At 31.5% G+C, this 23,934-nt stretch overlaps 1 protein-coding gene across 3 annotated transcripts in view; it reads left to right on the top strand.

The window, feature by feature from the left end:
* Nucleotides 1-23,447, top strand: part of LOC128994714 (orexin receptor type 2-like) — a 252,608-nt gene extending 229,161 nt beyond the window's left edge. For 2 of the 3 annotated variants that reach the window (XM_054419448.1, XM_054419449.1), the window contains exons 3-9: nt 4,494-4,786; nt 5,417-5,576; nt 13,173-13,320; nt 14,000-14,266; nt 14,835-14,979; nt 15,956-16,068; nt 16,768-17,075. In XM_054419448.1, coding sequence (XP_054275423.1) covers nt 4,536-4,786; nt 5,417-5,576; nt 13,173-13,320; nt 14,000-14,266; nt 14,835-14,979; nt 15,956-16,068; nt 16,768-16,988 — 1,305 coding nt within the window. In that variant the 5' untranslated portion in view covers nt 4,494-4,535 and the 3' untranslated portion in view covers nt 16,989-17,075. Of the gene's footprint in view, nt 1-4,493; nt 4,787-5,416; nt 5,577-13,172; nt 13,321-13,999; nt 14,267-14,834; nt 14,980-15,955; nt 16,069-16,767; nt 17,076-21,931; nt 22,120-22,939 lie in introns of those variants that run through there. The other variant, XM_054419450.1, reaches the window with a different exon arrangement.
* Nucleotides 23,448-23,934: the final 487 nt, after the last annotated feature.

The raw sequence follows: 23,934 nt of genomic DNA, 5'->3' as shown, positions 1-23,934 counted from the left end.
CATTTAGTTTACAATAAGATAATTTGACTGACGTTTAAGGTTATTGTAGTCAATGAGTTAATGAATCGTTCTAATACCAATTACATTTTGCCACCTAGATTTGTACATTAAAAATGTAAAAACAATTTCCGCAAACATATTACAGAGCAAATGTAATACAATAAACCTAGATTTACAGATTCACAAACTGTCACTTGATTAAACTTTGTTAATTAAATATTTTTTAGGACAAAAGTTGTGATTCTATTTACAAAGTATAATTTAAATCAATAGTTTGTTTTTTTATGTGCAGGAAATATTAAAACGATACGTCTTGTGGATGGTACTCGTATTATACCGGATTAAGTTTAAATTCAGAATATCAGAGGTAATAGATTTTAATATACAAAGGCATATAATAGCAAAATCCTTTTAAAACACAAACTGTATGGATAAATGTCTGGTAACACTGTCAGCGGCTTTCACATTAAGTAGATTGTTCTATTAGTTTGACAAATGTCGAGTATGTTTTGTCTGAACTGTTCATTGTTTTAACCAATTATCCAAATTACGATTGCATATGGATCAGTGATACCTTTGGAACGACACGTTTACACACAAAAGTAATTCACTCATAGTATTTTCTATGAATACATAATTGGTATTCGGTATAGCGGAAGTCCATTACCAATTGATTGTAATGTAATAATTAAATTAACTAATTTTCATTCTTAAAAGATTTAAAATCACAGGAGTCCGCTTAATTTAATTATGTAATAGGTATTATGTAATATTATAGAGGCTTGTATTTTTTTTCTCTTTATCTTGTTAATTACAAACGTAAAAATTATTATATGTTACTAGGTTAAACAAAAACAACGAGATACTTGCAATCCATTCATATTACCCTTCAGTTGTAGAAGACTAATAAATGCCATACCTCATCAACTCCAGAGTTCAAAGAAATAAATGTACACTTTCATTTACGATACAACTAAAATTTTAAAACATCTCAAGATTTGTATGGACTAAAACAAAAATTTATTTTCCTTTGTAATAATATTTAACAGAAGAAATGCTCACTCTAAATAATATTTGGTCCTTCCTACTTAAACTAAATACAAAGAAAAAATGTTTAGAATTTTTATATTTATTATTCAAATAGGATACATTTTTTTTTCTTTTTCTACGCCAGTGGCATTTCACAAGAGAGTTACGAGAGCAAATGTTTAGTGGATGTGCCGTGGATTGAACCCCACGTATACATTTGAATGTAAAGTATTGTAAGAAACCTCTTTTTTGAACTTTAGTATGCTTTATTGTGGAAATTACCTTCATTACTTACACGTATCGTTAACTGCATTGCGTTATCGGCATTACGTTCACTGTCGTAGAAATTTGAAAACAAATAAAGTTCAATGGAGTTCACAAAAGATACAGGCTCAACTGTACGTAGTGTATTTACCGAACTGATTACATGGGAAGACACTCAGGATAATGTAACAGAAATTAGGTTGGCAGCAGTAGAGGGAGGCCCTGTAACATTCTTATTCGAGTTATTGAGTCAATAAAGTTGTTAACTAATCTGGTATGAAACAAATATCAACATAAAAATGTAATAGTCAAAATAATGTACATAAACATAGTTTGTTATGCTGTATTGTTTCTATATTGTAGCAGGTTGTTAATGGAATCCACCTTTTAAAATGAGTTGGAGGAACCTAACAATTATTTTGTTGATTTGGCATTGATACCCGTTAAAAGGAAATATTGTGTATGCATCGTGTTAGAAATAAAAAGTAATTAGAGTGTGCCGTTATACAAAATCTGTCATCAAAATATAAGTTGTCACTCTAAACCCCTTTTAATATACACCAGTGAAATAAGACAATCAGCTTTACATTTTTGTACCTTGTACAAACAAACCAGCTTTGAAGTGAGGTTTATAAAAATACGGTCTCAAAACAAACCCGCCAATTCAATGCAAATCGGCTGTGCAGTTGATTTGGCGGGAAACCGCAACAACCGCTCTATATTGGATGAGGCGATAGAACAATGCGCATGATCCGATCACAGATCAGTGCTTCATCAGATAAAGTTATTCAAGGATTTTAGGAGGATTATTTGAGCAGGAATCAAGTATTGTATAGCAATATTTATTTCCATGGGTTTGACTTAAATAATCATTACTAAAATAAACATACTCAACCTTTGTGAGGCTTAAGTCTCTAAAAACTGACCTTAAACATATTTTTGATAGATTTGATTAATTGATGATTGATGACATAGTTGAGGTTTAAATTAATTTGTATGTAGAAAATATTTTAGCTTGTAAATAACCATTTAAAAAAAGAAAAATACATATGTTAAATAATTATACAGTAATCTGATATTTAAAGAAGTATTATTTTATTATTATCTTATGTAATTGCAATGAAATAATTGATTCAGAACTATAGATGCTGATTCATTTCAAGATATTAGAACTTTTTAGACGAGGATATAACACTAATCCACTCAGCTACCAAGCCAATAAGATTATACAAATAATAACCTATTGTGGCTACTAAATATGCTTAGCGAAAACGGAATGTTCAGAAAATACTACTTAATAGCCATAAAGATAAAATAACAATCGATGATGCTATAAAAATGTCAAAAAATAACTTCTTGATCAGCATTGTACGTGTTATTAAATTTACAGAAAGTAAATAAAAGAAACGTCTTATAACACTTAAAACCTATATTTACGCTTATACTGTTACTCACAAGACGGTAAATATACAAAAAAGATGGTAAGTGGTGATCGATTTCGATTGGACACTCCAATCATCATCAGACCCAATAGGCGAATTTTCTAAAATCCAACCGGTTTGTGCATTTCAATCAAGCATTGGAAAACAATCAATTTTTCATAATGGAATGCAGTAGTCACGTCTTTGCCATAAAACAATGTGTTCGCTGAAAGCACGACGTGGAGAACTGCGCTATGACTGCTAGCTGAATGTTCTATCCTCACACAACTATTATTAAAGTGCTTTTAAATAATTTGAATACAAAATTGATAAAATGATATGGGTGTTAATTATTTAATTCATTTAGATTTTTAAATACCCACTCTACTACTTTAAACATGTTTTCCTTTAGATTTGGTTATAAATTATTTTTTCCTATAAAAACTTTTAGTTCTTTTGGTCACGTAGGCCTGTTAAATCTAATCAAATAGATTTTTACTTAAATGTATACTGTGTTTAAAAATATACTATAACAAAATATTAACCAATAAAAACCTGATTCAGGGAATTACTTATTTTACCTAAAGCTCTTTTGCTCATTCAGAGAACGAATATGGTAAACTGAATTATAGTGAGCAATTAGTTTAAAACTTATTATGTAACTCATTAGAAACATATACAGGGTTAGGCAAAAGTCTGGAACCCCCCACTTAATTTTTTAACGCATTGCAGTAGGAAAACCAAACTTGGCACATATTTACAACATAATAAATTGCACTTTCTCATCAAAGTAACAACTTTGCCCCAGCCCCCGAAATGGGCTATTTTGGGGGAAGCCCCAAATTTTCAAATCTAAACACCTATCATGTGACCCCTCATGAGAGGGTTTTTCAAGAAAAAACCAAATGGCGCAAACTAGAGGTCAATATCGCACCCAGTAAAAATGACAGTCATTTTGAAATATCCCTTATTTACTTTTTAACAGGTTATAGCAGGAAAACTAAACTTAGCATACTTTTATAAAAAAGAAAATTCACCTTTTGGTCAGTATTAAAATATAAAATTTTTAAAGTTAACTGGGAGTGTCCAGACTTTATCTTGCTTGCTCATCTGAAATAATTAAATTGGCTGCCATTTTGATTAGGGGTGTGATATTGACCTCTGGTTTGTGTATATTCAATTTCTCTTGATACACCCTTTAAAATGAGGGGTTACATGATAGGTGTTTACTTTTATAAATCTGAGGCTGTGCCCAAAATACCCCATTTTGGGGGCTGGGGCAAATTTGTAACTTACAAAATAACATAACTTGAAATTTGATGAAAATGTGCAATTTCGTATGTTGTAAATATGTACCGAGTTTGGTTTTCTTACTGCAACGCGTTAAAAAGTTAAAAGGGGGGGTTCCAGACTTTTGCCTAACCCTGTATATGACTAAATGCAACACTTCCAACGGTGATAAGGGCTAATGTACCATTCGTTTGAATTATTTGTTTCAATTATTTGATCTATTTTATAAATCTTCGCATTACATAAACTGAGTGACGTGTGATCATGTTAAAAGCTATATGTTTATTATCAGATATATTCAATTACAGTTTTACATCGAAGATTTTCTAGGAACCTCATGCTGTGTCACCCTGTAAGGCTTTCAGTTTTCCCTTGGTTAGTTTATATTTTTTTATAGACCCCGACATATTGGAATAATCAAATTCTACGAGTAACTAAGAACCAGCAGTCAAATGACTTGTTGAAACAGTAACTTCCCCTCTTTTTCAGAAATGACACCACTTTCCTACTCAGACCCGTGAACCCTTCACCATGGACCTCGAGCTGTCGGGCTTGTACGACTACGAGACGTCGTCTCTGTCCCCGGACGACAACTCCTCCGGTTACAACAAGACTAACGTCAGCTGCAGCAATGACTACTGCATCGACAACGCCGACTACATAGACCTGATAGAGAAGCACATCTCACCCAACCTGTACGAGTGTGTGCTGATTGGCATGCATGTGCTGGTGTTCGTGGTGGGACTGGTGGGCAACGCACTCGTCTGTGTCGCTGTTTACAGGTCAGAAACTGAGAGTTTTGTTTAGTTATATATTTGACGAATAGATGTAAACATTATCCCTAGATGTAAATGAGTTTTTCTAAGCCTCTTAGACAAACTCCTAACTTGGAAGTTCATGAGGTGCATACAGAATGTGAAGATTTGTTAGTTTTCAGGGTTAGGATTGAGAATTTTATTCTTTTCGGAATTTATTTCGTCTTGGTTACTGATTTAAGTTCACATTTTCATATTCCTCTAGCCTGATTGGTGGCTATAAGAGGATATAGTAATGATGCAAAAGTCACAACACCAAGTGACACACAAAGTTAGAGAGGGAACCAGTAAGGACTTGTTGTCTACGCTCTAATTGGCTTACCAAGCTTAGTCAGGTGGACAAGGAATTTGTTGACTTCAGATGTTGACTGTAGAAACTAACTTTGAGAAACTTAATTTGAATTTAGGGCTCTAAGAGAATTTCTCAAGGTATGCAACATTCATCCAAACAATACTTTTGACATTTTCATTTGAAAAGTATTAAACAATATAGTTGTGTGCCACCAACAAAACAAAACTGGCCAAAATGATGGGTTCTAATGTTAATATTTTTAAACCGGGCCTACAATTTAAATATTATAATCTACATTTGTTCAGCAATCCCACGATGCGCACGGTTACCAACTACTTCATCGTCAACCTGGCCGTGGCAGATTTCATGGTCATCTTGTTCTGCCTGCCACCAACTGTCATCTGGGATGTAACAGAGACTTGGTTCATGGGACTTGCGTTGTGCAAAATCGTTTTATACTTCCAGGTAAGTTCATTCAGAAAAGGTAACACTAATGATTTTTCGTTGGATCAACACTTGTTCAAACATCCTTTGTGTCCAAAAAGGTAAAACCATTAAATATGACAAAACGATACTGTACACATTTTTGTATGGACTGATCATAGCGGTTTTTATATAGCCATGACTAAATGATAAAATGCAATTTATTTAATTAGGAGATGCTCACATAACTGTAAGCTCTAAAAAAATTGAAGATTTCTTACAAAAAACGAACGGAGATAACTATTAAGGATATAACGGTTAAATGGAATTGCATATAGGCTTGGCTCATAGCCGTGCAAACTTAGTTTACAACTACCGTATGGTATAGTATACAGTTAAACCATTTAATTAGTATCCTCCATTTAACCAGACTAATGGTTCACAAGTTACTGTGGTGGGAAGTAATATATTTATTCATTGAATTATATTTTAAATAGTATTGGTTTAGCTCAACAACTCACCAATATTATCCATTTGTCTTACCCGCGTTCCCAACAAAAATGAAACGTTGCCAAAACACACTCCAAAACATGAAATTCAACAGCTTCTTTCTCAGGGATGAATCTGTGAAGTGCTGTCTGGTTTCACTCACAATACACAACAAAAACCGCCTTTGTTCTTCCTGTGTTGAAAGCAGACACTTCGTTGATGAATCCAAGCCTTCAATAAAACCCTTATAAAATGTAATTTTCATATTTTAATCACCAAAACAAGCGATTATTCAACAGATCAACAACAGTGTTTTGTTCTAATTAAGTTGTATCATAGTTGCATTATTGTAGTATCAACAATATAATTTTCATAACAATATATCTGTTGATACAAATCAAATTTGTAAAACTGGTACACAAGTAATGAATTGGTAAACTGAAAAAAACAGTAAATAAGATATTTAAAGGGGTTTATGTAAACAAAGGAAATCAAGTGTTATATTCAATTCATACGACTAAACCAATAAATGATAGTTATAGTTAAAATTCTCACATTATAATCTTTGTAGGCAGTAAAGATGTGATATTAAAAGAAGGGCTTCGAGTACTATTTTACTAAGAATTAAGTGGATGCACTATTTTATGTCATAACTCAAACATAGCTAACTTTATTTACATTTTTTCAAACATAGAATAACATCCAATTTATAGGTCTAATAAGAGTTTTATCATACACCTTTATGTACTATACAGTAAAATAAGTTTATAATTAAAGGCTGAGGTTATAGAATGATTATATTAATATTTGAACCCTTGCTTCCGTGGGATCACAAAGAAAATTTAAAAATATTAAGAAATTGGGTACATATAAATATATCACAAATTCAAACCTCTTAAGCATATTAAATTTGGTTTCCTACATTAAAAAATTATATTAAACACAGTTATTCTCATTTTACTTCAGTACTTGTACTTACCATTGAAAATCAATGATTATGCTAAAATCGATCAATATTTATCATGCTTAATAAATAGTTGGCTCGTTAAACAGACTTAAATTTGAAAATACTGTGTGTAATATTTGAACTAAATGGGGTACGGTTGGATTGAATATTAGCTCGTCAAATCAAGGCATTCTAAGTAGACTTGTTTGGTCTTGTACAACCAAACAAGACTCAACTGCTAATATAAATGTTTAGGCTGTGTTGTGAGAACGAAAGTATTGATTTTAAACAGTTAAAAATAACCCGTCTGTACCTCGTTGCGTGCTTAACTACTGACAACTCTATAATAATCAAATGTTAACCCTAAAGATTTTAATGAACAGTCCTACTAATGTTATGATGTTAAATTTACTCTTCTTTTTCGTTATGAAGGTTTAAATCTGGAGTGTTATGTGATGTTTTCTGGACAGAGAAAGTATACCTTGGCTGACCGCAAGATGTATAATCTTGCCTGTGACATCTGATAGTATTTGTTCGCTCTCGTACAAAAAATCGGTTGTAAATTTATACATTTAACTATTTGAATTGTTACAATGTACAGTAAAATTCGCTTTATATTTATTAATGACCTAAATTTGTAACTGCTACAATTAATGCGTTTTTAATGCGTATGTACATATAATAGTTTTGATAATTCTCTTTACACATAATATTTGCTGACATTAAAATAACGAGATTAAAGGCTTTTCTAATGAAAACATGTCAATATACGCTGTTTTCTTTGATCTCAATGACCTAAATTTGTAACTGCTACAATTAATGCGTTTTTAATGCGTATGTACATATAATAGTTTTGATAATTCTCTTTACACATAATATTTGCTGACATTAAAATAACGAGATTAAAGGCTTTTCTAATGAAAACATGTCAATATACGCTGTTTTCTTTGATCTCACTCATATACTTACCTCACTCACTACTTGATCTCACTCATGCACTTGCCTGTTGCCATCTAACTGTTTATTTGTAATTTGTAAATACTTGTATTGTAAATATTTTTTCTTGCTATTTATATTGTTACTGTTCACTATTTGTTACAACTATTTACTATTTTGTTTTCTGTCATTTCAAGTTGTAATGCTTTTTCATTGTTCAAGTGACAACTCCATCCACACACATATATATTGTATATCCATACGCTTCGGATGTCTATGCCGATGGGAAATAAATAAAATAAATAAAAAATATATTTATGTACCAGCTATCACTTAGTGGAGCTGTACTTCTTGATACATTAACGAAATGCTGTTTGTTCTTTTATGTAGTACACATTGATCACATAACATGTTGACAGGTTTCACTAACTTGCCGAAAAATTCTCTCTTAAAATAAATAGTTGTATGTATGCGCACTTTGTTACATTTATAAGCCATTGCTTAAGCGTTTTGTTTGGTCAGATTAATTTTTTTTGAATGTTTTTAATGAAACATTAAATATATATATATATACATTTCAGTTAAGAAACTTTTACTGGAATTTTTATTTTAGGACTGCTGTGCCTATTTTTAGATAATTATCTATGAAATTAAAGTTTTTTTTAGGAAGGGTGGTAATAAAATAGAACAAATTTTTCCTCATGAAAAATCGATTAACCATAGAGTTATTATTAGTGCTGTCTGGTCTAGAAAAGTCTTGGTTTAATGCCTACGTGTATGCAATGACATCGTTTATTATTTTTTAAATAAAAAATAAAGGTTGATTCTCAATTGCTGAAACTTGTTCCAAAATGGCAAACATCAGGGGTTAGCTATAACTTGATTTTATGTTGTTAATATCTCTTGGATATTAATAATTGGACCACAAAATTTAGGTAAAAGTATTTATTAAGTTATTTTATTCCAAAATGAAATTTTGTACATTTCGTCCCTTAAATTAAATTTTGTTATCATAAAAATCTAAAACCGTCATATTAAAAAATTATAATTAGTTGAAAGGGAGGGAATGATCGTAAGGTAATGATACCTTCAACATAACATCAAAGTAGTGATAAATGTATCTATACTATAAATGCTGGTTAATTATTTTTGGGCCAAAAGAAATAAAGTTTTTATTTGAAAAGTCACATCTACAGATCTATGTTACTGTTACAGATGACACGACTGGCCACTGTCGGCGAAAAAGTGACAAACGGCTCCATTATGGCCATCTTTAACTAGACGTTTAGTTAAGAATAATTATGGGGATTAATTGATCACAATCGATTGATAAACATCTCATATCATTAAATTACAGCTTAGGATAATTTAAAATGGCTTATAACCGTTATTAGTTATTTATAGTTTGAATAAAGGTACCTCAAAATAGGTTGGTGAAATCAAAACCTATAAGGTGTATGTTCATTTGTTCACACTGTTAAATACCAGTAGTTCTTTCAACTCCGAATTGAGGCTGACATCATCTAGCTGGTTAGGAAAATATTTACACCACGTTTAGATCTCAATTCAAAGAGTTTAAAATAGCCCCTATCATCCAAACTCTTTTAGAAGACGTTGACTGAATGAAAGTAGGTCAGTGACCAGCAGATTTTCAATGCTGTTTTTAATTATTTTAAGTAATAAGAGTTAGTACACATTGATTTCATTGTACTTACTTCAAATTTTCAACATAAAGCAGCAGTATCATAATAATTAGTTAATATACTCAATACAATAAGGGGTTTTATCTTTAACATCCATTTTTTACTCGCTCTATTAAATCTGATTTTTTTATTGTGTTATCATTTTAAAGCTAGTAGATGGACAAATGACGAAAAGTGAATTTTTTGGGCTTCGTCCCTCTAGCGTATGATCTATTTATAAAGTTCATATTTAACGATCCAGTGATAATAACTTACTTTCTTTATAACGGTTCAAAATTTGTATTGAAATTAGCAGCTAATCATTTAGTTGAACGTTTTAACACAATCAGATTGCAAACATGGGACCGACGGGTTATGAAAACGAATATTGAAATGACTATTGTTTTTTTCGATAATTATAACTCGATTTAGGAAGGTAAGTCACTCTTTCTTTATGATATAACCTTTTAAACAATATTATATAATGTAATGTAAACGAATAGTTTTATTCACGTTATATAAAATAAACACAATCATTGAACGGTGAACTGCATTATTGACTTTGTTTGCATTAAAACATATGTTGAACCCTATCGCAGTCTGCGCACGAGTCAACTCTCACTATAATATTACGATATATACAAACAAAATGACAACAGTTCTGTTTGCTCTCTTTAAATGTAATGATTTGATGGGTAGGACAATGTCTATTTAGCGAACCAAGCTAAAGGATGTATCTAACAATACGAGTTAATTAACTAAAGCTTAAAATATCTTACAATAAGTTAATATATCAAATTTGTTTTGCAAGCTTTTGTACAAAGTGGCTAATCAAGGTTTTGTAGGTGCTTAGAGTTATTAAATTTACTTTTCTTTATATTTCCATCGGAACAAAGCAGCCTAAACTCATTACATTAAATTGTAAGCAACGACCGTCCTTATAACTGCTTAGATTGTTCTGCCACACATACGATGGTAATTATGCTTTAGAATGGCAACATTTATTTGCCATATCATAATTGAATATCTAATCATAAAAATAAGTTTTTCATAAAAAATTCAAATTAACATAGCGTACCCTCTCTCTCTTGTTGAATAATAATACCTTCTGAGAGTAATTTTATCCATAAAACCTCAAATTTGAGCCTAAAAGTTGTATTAATTTAAAATAAATAATTAACTCATTTAAATGTTTGTCTTTGTAAAACAACCTCATCTATTTATTATATTATTTAACCCAGCATAATGTATTTTTCCTTTACTTGATGCTCAGCACAAACTCAAAGAAACGTGACTTTGTTCTTTCCCTTTAATATTTTATTAGGGCTGCTACTGGCTCTACTTTTCTACGAATTGTTTTTGTTGAGATTTATACTGTGTTTACTGACATATTAAAATCTTAGAATTGTAACAAGGAATTTCATTTTACGTTTTTTTTTTGTAGAAACTATCGTGTTTATTGTTGTATTAAGTATCTTTCGTTTTAAAGTTATTCAATATCAAAAATATACGATTTTCACTTTAAATCTATACTTATAAAAGGCAAAGCCCTCACTGACTCACTGGCACACTCACTCACCACTAATTCTCCCACTTCCCATTTACCTAGGAGGCTGAAATTCGGTACACCGATTCTTTGGGCATTAAACAGAAGAACTAAGTAGTTTTTATTCTGATCGGGCTTTCAGGCTCCACCCCAGTGGCTCTGGAGTTTCACGTGTTAACCTTATGATTTTTCATATTTAAAAGGAATTAATGAATCTTAACAGCTGTTTCAATTAAACAAGTTGGTTCTGTTATGATGTTCAATAGCATTAAAGTTATGAGGATTACCAACTGGGTGCAGCACTATTATTTTTTTTTTATTTATGACAACAGCTAATTTGCAACTAAAAGGTGAGTGAGCGTAGCGAACGAGCTCCAACCTAAAGGTGAGTGAGCGTAGCGATCGAACTTTAACCAGGACGTGATTGAGCCATGTGAACGAGCTCATCTTGAAAATTAAGAAGTTAAACGGGGCAAAGTCCGCAGGTACAGCTAGTGTAGGAATAAAATTGCTACTTACAATAACCACAGTAGAATAAATTAACTCAAATTTCGTATTGTTTTAATAGGAACAATAAAAAAAATAAAATATGGCTTTAAGGATTGAAAATATGTACAGTATAAAGCTTGTGATTAAATTATATTATTCATGTAGTATGTGTGGCTTGGATTAAAATAAATTATACAGATACAGAAGGATAAAGGGTGATGCGATATTCTAGGCTGCCATAATAGAGTCAGAAACAAGTTACATTGTCGACAATGTTTATGGCTGCATAACCGCTTGAGATATTTATGGGAAAGCACTTTTGTTCCTAACACATGACACATTTTATGAGTGTTGACCATTCCATCACGTCCTCCACAACATCAACAACATGTTGACAAGTTGCTCAATTTACAGCAAAATGTATGTTCACATAAACTGACATTGTTTATGAAACACTAAATATAGCTGAAGTAAAGCTCTTTCATTCACATATTAGTTTCAGTTCTTAAGTTAGGATGACCATTGTGACAAATAGAGGTACTTTAAGGATTAGTTTTGTTGTTTAATAGACCTTATATGTTTAACTAATAAGCTGATTGATTTGAATTTTTATTTATTTATTAAAGTATTTTATATCGTCCAGACAGTTAGCATATTACTTTGTGAAATGCTAAAATTAAACACAAAGTCTACTTAAAAACTAAAGTATAGAATTATGAGACGAAAACTAATTATATCAGTAAAATGGTTGGTTGGAGTATAACAGTAAATATATCCACTTGGATATGTCCCAAAACTGTAAGATCTAACCGTTACTATCACTCTCACCCCTCCTTTGTTCTTACATTGAGTTGTATATTGCTTATACAGTATCTAATAAATTGATTACCTCTTAATTGATAAATGCATACTTATCAGACTCTAGATGTTATATATATTACACGTTTTCTCCAATCTTTTATGCTTCATTAACTTTTTAATTTATTTCAAAAACTATTTTTCTATTTCTTTTGGTGAATACTGTATCTACACTCTATTTGAATTTAGAAATCGTAACATCTAGTATAATTAAAGACAATAATAATTGCTTACATAAGAATCCTTATACGGCTAACAGCAAATATGAATTGAAAATCTATAGCCAAACTACATCATTTAAGTCTTAATTAGTTTCATATTATAAAGATATCCTATTCTGAAAATGGTAGATTTGACTTGTTTACACTTTATTTTTAAAGAAGACGAAACATGTTCATAAACATTATTCAGAACTATGGCTTTCATCTTCTGAAAGAATGTATATATTTCACTTCAATTTGGTACACATATAACAGAAAATGTTAAGCATCCAAATTTTGCTTTTATTTGTAATAACTATTTGGATCTACGAGTACGACACTTAAAAAAAAATCGTTATATAGGCCTAGTTAAGTCCTCCTGGAACATGAACGCGTCATGTACTATGAAGGTGTTAGTCGCATACGCATTTAAATGTCTTCCTTGTAAAAGGTTCCTTGTAAGGCCTATATAAGGAATTTTCTCTGTTCCAGACGGTGTCAGTGGCTGTGTCAGTGTTGACTTTGACTTTTATCTCAGTAGATCGATGGTACGCCATCTGCTTCCCACTCAAGTTCAAGTCTACCACGAGCAGGGCAAAAACTGCTATATTCATCATTTGGCTGCTGGCTCTCATGTTTGGTAGGCATTTAGAGTGTTTAGGTTGTCTAGATCATAATACAGCATAAGAGTTATACATTGTTTGTAACGCTTTAAATGAATTTATTGTTTTTTATATTCAAGTAATATTTTAAGTAATAATTAAGTATAATTAAGAGGTCATGAAAACCTTTCATTGGTTAGTTGTTTCATGAGCATATTGCATAGTGTGAATCCAAATATTGCCTTAACAGAAAATGTTTTTGCATGGTCAACATGGTTACTATCCACATACAGCAACATTTAACATAGCCGAATAAACATTACACATTTGCCTAATTTGCATTAATTGCTGAAAATTGGCATAGTGTTTTCTGGTAACATTATCAAATTCGAAAGATTTTGTGTAAAAATAAATGTTGCTGTATTTTTTGTTGATATGTAGGTCGGAAAGTCATTATAGTATTATGTTCAACCTAATTTCGTATTTTAATGTTACTCTATAAAAAAATAGAAAATATACTTCAGTATATTTTAATGTTAACATTCGTATTTTAATGTTACTCTATAAAAAAATAGAAAATATACTTCAGATGATACCTACACTTCTAGAGATATGATGAACAATAAATTCTGACACGTTTACTTGCAATAGTGATCAAACCACAATATATTGGTCAATTTACACGTATGTTTGATTTAATCGTGTGCTAACCCATAGACATACCGGAGCTGATAGTGCTGACTACAGTCAAGAAGGAGCTGAAGGTGGACGTAATCTACTTCACCCAGTGTGTTCCCTCGTGGTCCTACCAGGCTGAGATGACGTTCAACACCCTCAAGATAGTTCTGCTGTACACGTTCCCACTACTGTTCATGTCAGTAGCCTACTGGCAGATCGTCAGAGTGTTGTGGAAGTCGGACAACATACCCGGTCACTCAGAAACTGTCAACATTCACACTCAGACCAACATTGCTTGCACTAACTGTGAGTGAAACTGATTACAAGGTATTTTAACATCTACCTTTAGGATCGAGAATGGGTTAAATTTCTACAAAGTTTGTAGAAAAACTTAAAAATAACTTTGAAAAACTACTGTACTGTATTCAAAAAGAGTATTCAGATAAAGCCTGCAGAGTAAAAATCTGAAAATAGAATACAATTGAAAGATTGTGTACAAAATACTATTTGTATTTGTAATGATTTGCTTTTGATACTATTTTACATACTATATATGTTCAATTTCAGATCGGTCCCCTTCTGTCGTATACAAAATATACATTAAGCAATACCCTCAGTATAAATAATGTTTAAAGGTTTATATCTTCTTTTAAAAATCAACCTACTTACTTGGTAATTTTCAGACATGATTGTTTTTTTTTTATTGAAAATAGTATTGTACAGAAAAAAATTGTCTAAATTGAATTCACAACAGTTAATTGAGTACATCATCGTTGCTTCAACTTTGTTCGTTGTTCTTACACAATGAGTCTTCCTGAGGTGAATTTATCTATTTCTACATTCCTTATATTTGTTGTTTTCACAATATTTTCAGCTCTGAACAAGCGGAGGCTGACTCTCGCCAACACCACGACCCAAGGCCAGCTGAGGTCTCGTAGGAAGGCTGCTAAGATGTTGGTGGCGGTAGTCATCATGTTCGCCGTCTGCTACTTCCCTGTGCATCTACTTTCTCTACTTAGGTAAGCAGTCGTACAAAATTTAGTTTGTTTTTATGCCATTAGCATTTTTACTTATTTATATGAATTTCCAAAAGTAATTTTAAATTATTTATAAAAACACGTTTTGGTTCCTTAGCAGGGCAGTCGTCGAGTGAATGAAGCAAGATATATGAGTCTTATTGATTTATTGTATTTATTTGAGGCCATTTAACACATTTTCTTTTAAACCAATTGAAGAAGAAGACACATGATGGGCTTTGGCACATTCTTCGACATGTAACGATGCCAATTGACGTCCCAATTTGATAAGGCCAAATTATGTCTTATCAGTGTTATGGTTTAATTAATTTTTTGATGATGTTAAAAATTATTCGAGACTGCACAGATATTAATGATACTTATAGATAATAATGATACTTTTTTATTTGAAGTAGGCCTATGCGATAATTGTTTATTTATTTCTAAAAAATATGTGAAATAAAGATGCAATCGACAAAGATAAGCAAGACTTTTTTCGTTTAATTATTTATTTTTTATATACAATAAAAGAAACGGCAAAACTTTGTTTGACCTTTGCCAACATGTTGAAAGAATTCTTTAACTTTGAATGTACAATGAAAAAACAAAATGCTTGTCCAACAAAATAAGACAATCCTCACTTTAATAGAGATTCCACCAGAGGCAATTCTCTGAGTGGTTCGCCACTTTAACCGAGAGATTTATTTAGAGAGAGTTGGTTTGCGGGGATTTATTTGTCACCCAGATGAGCATACAGTACAACGAGCTTTAACAAGTGTATTATAACACATTTCTTTTTAATTTATACATATTTTCAGATTAAATACAAAATAAGTAAAAAACAAATTTGATAAAACCTCTGAGCATTAAATCTGTTCCCAAAATGTTGTCATTATCGTTTTACCTTGTTTGTTTTTATTTACTTTTCAGCATTTTGTCCGAAGGAGTAGTTTTTTATTTATATTGCTGTTTGCTACAGATACACCTACAACATCCCCCAGACGGACACGACAGCCGCTCTAGCCATGATGTCCCATTGGCTCTGCTACGCCAACTCCGCCGTCAACCCGCTCATCTACAACTTTATGAGTGGTATGTTTAAATAAACACAAATAATAAACATTATGTCTTCTTATCAGATTTTTTGTGTGACATAAGTAATAGTATTCTGAGACAAACGTTTAGAAATTCATTACTCGATTCCACACGATTCTATATAAATATGTTGTCAAATTATGCATGATGACAGTCTGACGACATTAATTTTATTTTAGATAAATCAAATAAACAAATATAGTTGAAAAATCCTGTTTTAATCACACTAACATTTAAAAAATCAAAACAATGTAGCTGACATGTAAATGGTAAATTGGTTGACGAGTATAAGATGATAAGATTTAAAGTCTTAGTGTCATGAACAACATGTATTTGAATCTCATAGCTCTGACCTTTTTCACCTTTCATGAACCAAGCTGTAATTTACTCGATAATTGTTAGACTTATTTTTGGTTTCGTTGTATACAACCAGATTTTTTATTATTTAAGGGTGTTCTAATTTTCAATACTATGTAACATAATTTTATCATATATCAAAAATGAATTTTTTGAAGTAGGAATATACGATTGTTCTTCTCGTAAACACTATGACGTTAAGTGGTTCACTATAAGTTTTAAATCAGTTGTATTGTAATTTATGTTCAATGTAAAATAGGATGCTGCATGTCTCTACCAAAGCCCAGTTTAGTTTTCTTATTCCTCACAACTAAGTAACTCTTCTTTGTCTGTTGGTAGGGAAATTCCGCCGTGAGTACAAACGCGCATTTCTGAGATGTGGGGGACAGAGTCCGACCGTGGGTCTGGTTGGTGGAGGCATGCAGCATCTCAACGCGTTTTCGGAGTCTCACAATAACAGCATGTACCACACTCCCAGGAGGGTGGCGACCACCACGTTCACCGTCTCTCACAGGATACCAGAGCGTCACATCACCTGGGACAACGACAGACAGTTCTAGCTAATAGTTACCCAGCATTTCTAAACACCGAGGACTGTAGCTACTCACCACTTCTAAACGTGGGAGATATAGTAACTCAGAACATCAATTACGACGAGGACTGTAGTTATCAAGAACGTCTTAATACAAAGAACCGTAGCTACTCAACTCTACTAAACATCGATATAGTTACTCAGAACATCAACTTCGACACGGACTGAAGTTATCAAGAACTTCTAAACACCGAAGACTGTAGCTACTCAGCACTTCTAAACATCGGAGATATAGTTACTCAGAACCTCAACTTCGACACGGCCTGTAGTTATCAAGAACTTCTAAACACCGAGGACTGTAGTTACTCAGCACTTCTAAACATCGGAGATATAGTTACTCAGAACCTAAACTTCGACAAGGACTGCATTTATCAAGAACCTCTAAACCCCGAAGACTGTAGCTACTCAGCACTTCTAAACATCGGAGATATAGTTACTCAGAACCTCAACTTTGACGAGGACAGTAGTTACCCGTAACTTCTAAACACCGAGGGATGTTGCTTATTGAGCTCTTCAAACCTTCAAGGACTGTTAGTTGCCGAGAATCTCTAAACTTCTGGGTAATACTCAGAAATGGTAAACGGGTGAGAACCTCAGTTACTCAGAGAAACTAAAATAAAAGGATATTACTAAATTATAACTGCCAATAAATTATAAAGACCGAGTGGTTAATAATAATATGTAAACATTAAAGTCTGTTGGATTTGCACGGTTTTTAATACTGGAATGGCTTTTCAAGTTAGTAAGTATATCAATATAAAATGGACTATTACATTTACTAAATTATGTTGTCATCAGAATAGTTTCGTGACTCAAGTAATAATATCCCTGCAGACAAACCTTTTTAGAAGTTCATAACTCGATTCTGAATTATTAATTATAAACAAATCCTATGGTTTTTCATGTTCCTGTTAAGGGTAAAGACTCATATTGTTAAACTGTTTCTGAAAAACTAATTTAAGTTTGCCCAACCTCTTCAATCCAACATTACAAATGTTTGCAAACAAACAAAATCATTTCGAGCACACTACTAAACATTCAATTATACATATCCAATATAGATTTTATAATGAATAATCTGCCGTTTCTCACTGTTTTAAAAGGTTTTTGAGCCAAATTAATTTTAATGTTATCAATTGTAAAAAAAGTTTTACCAAAGAAATTAAATACAAAGAATATGTGGAATTTTATTATAGTGACAGATTATTTAAAGATAAATAGCGATAGTGTTATTTTAAGAATTAACTAAAGTGCTACATAGAAAGGTCGTATGTAATACCACAAAACTCGTATACAAAAAATAGAACTTTCCTTGCACACATCACATTACTACACCTGATATTGTTGTAAACTTTCTAGTCAAAATAAGTCTTTCTCTATGTTTGTTGTAAAACAGAAGAACTTTGTACAGGATATATGCTGTTTTAATAATTACGTTATTTATTTATTTATTGGAATATTTAAAGTTAGTTCTAGGTTTATGTGCTGTAAATATCTTATTGTATGTTTTAACTAAATTATTTATTATAGTGATACTACTTAAAATAAACTTTTATGAGTATTGTTTTGTATATATATGTACTACATTTTCCAATGAAAACTGTACCTGAAGATTACAAATTATTTTGCTAGTTGTGTTTTGTTACTGATATTCATATTTTAAGACTAACTACAAAAAGGTTTACTTCACTACTAAGCCAAAAAACTAATAATTATTTACAGGATTTACATAAATTTTATTATGTTAACTCCTTGAAACAAGTTAAGCTTATAAATACCTAAATCCACAACGTGTATATCAATCAGTGGTTACCTTTGACTGTTATTATTTTATAAAAAAAATAACCTGCTACTGACTACAATAACACTGCAACTACCTTTAGATGACCTGCTTTACTGAATGCCAAGTAATAAACTAATGAAATAGTCATTTGAGTTATTGCTCTAACTCACATCAGATTCTATTACACGAACATAGCAAACCAACAAAGCTCTAAAGACTTTTGGCACAAACAGGTTCCATATTTGAAGTGTAAATATTTAATCTTAACTCATACGAACTTCCTTTTCCACGAATTCCGTGTTTAAGTTCCTTTTCCAATGTTCCATTTATGGTCTTGAATTATGTATTAATGTTACATGTGTTTAATCAATCAGTGTGTTTAAGTCATTTTCAAATGTTTGTGATAGAGTGTATATAGGAGTTAATAATATATTTGGATATATTTTAAATATTTTTATACTGAGATCCCTTTTGAAATCATATTTCTGACACTGCGGGGAACTAACGTTTATATGACATTGTTTTTTGTTTATAAAAAATAATTACTCAAAACCAATAAGTTAACTTTTTATCTTGATCAGTTGACTGGACGTTTAAAGTACAGTAGCATAATTAATTACTGGGATTACTTTATTCTTCTACTTGTTATTATTTTAGAGTTTAACACGTTTTATAACTAATTAATACGAATAATTTTAATGTATCTTAGGATAGTGATAGCCGTTACAACGCATCTTTGTAAATTCTCGATTTGTATTTCATCATATTGACCTCTTAGTGTCACTGTCATAGTGTTATCCAATGTGTCATGTTTATGACTAAGAATCTCAAAGGTTGTTTAGTAGTTTTATCCAAACAGTAGGCCTATTCGTTTCTATCAAAGATACGGTCATTGTGACAGATAACTAGCTAATTGTTATGTTAGTCTAACAAAAGCACTTTTAAGATGTATCTACAGGAAGTTCCAAAGTTGGCTAGCTTCTTATAATCTCATTAATAAAACGAATGTTACCTAGCTTTGAACCAAATTTCAAACTAAGAAAGTAATCAGTACGAGATTGACCATTAAATTACATTTTTGAACTCACTTAAGACACAAAAAAATTGGTTTTTGAATAAACTACAACTAAAACATATTTGTGTTTAAAATAGGTGTTTATTTATATAAAATAAATGTGCTATTTACTGTAGTACATCATCCATGGGCGTTTTATATTGTCGTGAAGTTAATGTAATAAACGTGAATACCCTATTGTAATTTATCTCCCTTAACGTAGTAGTATTAGAGATGAATAATGATATTTTTGCTGCAAGACCATCAAAGGCTGTGCTATAATATAATATCCAAACTAATTCTAACGATCAAAATTCATAGCATTTGCCTTCATTACTTGAAAATACTTAAGGGCACTAGTTCATTAGATAAATTTAGATTGCAAAATAGTTAGTTTTTTTATTGTTACATGTTGATGAAGAGTATTATTGATTTATCATATGGAAAAGTGTTCAGGAGAAGTAAATAGAATATTGCTATATTTTCATGTTATGTAAATGAGACTAGTTTTGAAAACATGTGTCGATCGAATAAATTTTAGGATTTATAGAATTGTGTATTGTATTACGGTCTGATGAGTTAATTTACTTGGAGTGTATCTTAAAATTTTAACCTTTTGAGAGGAGGATAAAATATGAGTGATCTTATCGTAAAATTATTGTGTACAAATGTATCTATTTAAATGTACATGTTCAAATCGATGTGTAAAAATCCTTGATTGATTAATACCTTGAGCTCAAATTGTACACCATATCACTCATGATTAGACAACTACAGTATAGTGGTAATTACTTTTGTTTGGTGCTTCAAAGTTTAAAAGACTGACTCTTTTATCCCGCTTGTTTATGGAGTGTTAATAGTTGTTAAATAAATTGTGCTTTCTCAATGTTGACTACGTTTTATCAACCTACGTTTAATTGTGTGTACATCAATTTATCTGTTACTATGTACTAATGATTAGGACAAAGCGTGAAATCTTTTTAAATTTACTAAACTCTTAGGACCTTGGATCCCTATCTTAATAAGTAATTGTGTGATATGTGTTCTTTCATTCATACAAAGGTCATACAAGTCATACAACTTTTAAACAAATCAGAAACAGTACGAAAATAAGGCACACTTATGAATCCAAAATTAGTTTTGAAAATATAATCAAAAACCCTAGTACTCGATGCACTTAATTGGTCGGAGCATTCTAGAGCAAAGCAGAATGCACATGATTTCAATAGCTTTAATGGGACAAAGTATTGTTCGTACCCATTATAATCTATATTAATGGTAATTTTTTATGAAGTCTTTAAAAATGTTAACGAAAGATTATATGAGCTACTTTATATCATCGTATTCCTTAAAACTATGAGGGAAGGTTTTTAAGCAATCTATGTACTAAATGATGCTAAAAAATTATTAAATGACTTGTTAAAATAGGGCTTGACATGTTTGAAATGAAAGGTTCGTTGCTTCTGTATAGAAGAAATGATTAATCATGAGTAATCAGCACTTTTGAGCCAGTTTTATATTCAATTAGTAATCAAACTATGCAAAACTATCAACAATCTCAATTAGTTGTCAGACTACATGACTCAATCATCCAGGTACAATCAATGGTTCACATTTAGATCCGTAGATGGTAGCATGCTTTGGTTTCATTTTTTATCTTAGGGATCACTTTTCGAGTAAACCATTGTCTTCAGATATTGAAGTATATATCCAATCTATATGCTGTTGAAAAGTAGAAGATAGCTAAATGAGCCGTTCACAGGATGTGCTATAGTCTAACACTATTATGTTCTATATATCTTATATATAGAACTGTGTAACTGTGAGACAGAATGGTTCCAACCACTTACATTGTCTTCCATTCAGTATAATTTGGTTAACTAACTAGGGTGTATAACAGATATGTTGATTTACAATAGTATCTATCTACGGTCTGAACTATCTGTAACTGTAACAATGTATCCATTACAACTGTAAAACTGGCTACACCTACAACAAGAAAAGGTACTAACAGTAGTCAAAGATTTTATCCGTCCCTATAACGCACTCTGCAGTAGGTAATGTTTGTGTTTAGGCAAGTTCAGAAAGGAGTTTGAACGTACCTTCGGCTGGTGTATTGGTCACAAGCCTCGTCCTCTTCAGCACTTCCCTCCTCGTACCTCTAGCACTTACACCTGTCAGGTGACCGCTGGGGCCACCACGCCCAGGTCAGAGGTCATACCTCTCAGCGTCTCATCCATCCCCGACTGTGACTACTGAATGGTAAGTATTAATATTTCCAAACAATCTTTCTGGCTAGGTTATTTGGTTATTTTTTTGACAGAAACAGGAGTCTTATTTTTGTAATAGAATGGCCCAAGCCCTGGTTTTGTCACTATATAACGTCGAAATATTGTTAGACAGAATGGTTATTGGTAGCCCAATGACAAATAGCATATTGGCCCTGAATAAATCTAAATATAACTAGCGAATGTTTAGGGGTGAGTTCCTAACCTCTAGTCTACCCAGACAATTATGTATCCTGTTGGTATTCTGGGCAAGCCACCCAAAGAATACCAAGTGAAACAGGCAATGTGATGTGATGGATGGTTTGACTTGATCTCACCAACAACTAATATTGGTTCATTATTCCTGTTTTTTTTTTTTAAAGTGACAAACACAACATTCATGCTCTCTGTGTTCGTGCTCTTTTGTAACCGACCTTCAGAAATATGAGAGTCTCAGTCCTATTTCATAACAGAATTTTGTAGTCACCTAACAACAGCAATTACCCGATATTTTAACGAACCCTCAGCAAACTCATAAAGGTCCGCCAGACATTGCCTTTGTTTTAATAATGCAGTATACCGTACATTTAAAATACAACGTATTTGGCGAACTCTTTTAATTGATAAATACATTACAACGAATGATTTTGGCAATTTTTATTACTATTATTTTTTTATTAAGTTCGAATACATGAATTTTTGTATTCTCATTGACTTTTTATTTAAAAAACCTACTTAGTCTAAATTAATAAAACAGCTGTTTATATCACAAAACCTTTATTCCAAACCTGATTAATCTCTAATGATTGTTTCAGGCCTAGCACGATCGCCACTGCATCACTACAAATACCTCATAAGTATTAAAATATATGTGATTTCACGCCCTAATATAATGTATGTGTAATAAATTAACCAAACTTAATGTTGTGAACCAATTAAAAACTAATAAAACTACTTAATCAACATAAAATATATTTTTCTACATTTTCGTCTTTATATTTTTGGCTACTTCTTGTATAAAGTGTGTTTCCCTGTAGAGCAAAAACTGTCTTTCAAACAATTTTTATTGCTAATGACTATGATGTACTATTTTTCTATTAAATGACTGTTTTTTTTTTTACGTAAAAAATATGTCTAATGACAGTTTAAACATTCATTTTTCACTTATAGGCCTTTACGAATACGTTTACTATCACTCTAAAAGTTACCTAAAATTTGACTAGAGCATTCTGGTAATGGTTATTGTTATTAGGATATTTTGGAACCAAAGGTTTGTTGTGTTTTATTTGTTCATGTTGTATTTCTATAGTATATTTAGTTTATTTGTTGTTACATTGATCAATTGTTTATTTAAATAAATAATGGATGTAAAAAAGGTGTTCACTTCTTTCCATTTCCACAAATAAATATATCATATGTACGTTTTAAGTGTTGTGAAAACGCTCCAATTGAATGGTTTACCTGAAATGTTAGGTTAACAATCTAAATTTGTTGTTGGTAAACTCAAAAATAAATTTTGCAACATTAAATTAATAAATTCAGCCTGGTTTATTTCACCATATATTCTATTTTAAGTATGCAAATATTTCAAATAAACATATTAAGCAAATTATATAACCCCATAATAGCCAAATGCCATTAACCGATAACTCATGACAGTTCATCTTGTTCCACACATAAAGCTAAACTTTATCAAAATCAGACCGCAACGGCTTGAGTTATTGCTTTCACTGACACGTATACAAATTATATTCAATACGGTACTGTTTTCGTTCTCAGGTGTCATCAAAACACAAAAAGCAAATTTGAC

The sequence above is a fragment of the Macrosteles quadrilineatus genome, unplaced genomic scaffold (assembly GCF_028750875.1).
Source record: "Macrosteles quadrilineatus isolate MER2022 unplaced genomic scaffold, UCM_ALF_1.0 Scaffold_5__1_contigs__length_97177068, whole genome shotgun sequence".
Classification (NCBI taxonomy): Eukaryota; Metazoa; Arthropoda; class Insecta; order Hemiptera; family Cicadellidae; genus Macrosteles; species Macrosteles quadrilineatus.
The sequence above is the reverse complement of the archived record's forward strand: the minus strand, read 5'-3'. Positions and strand labels throughout refer to the sequence as shown.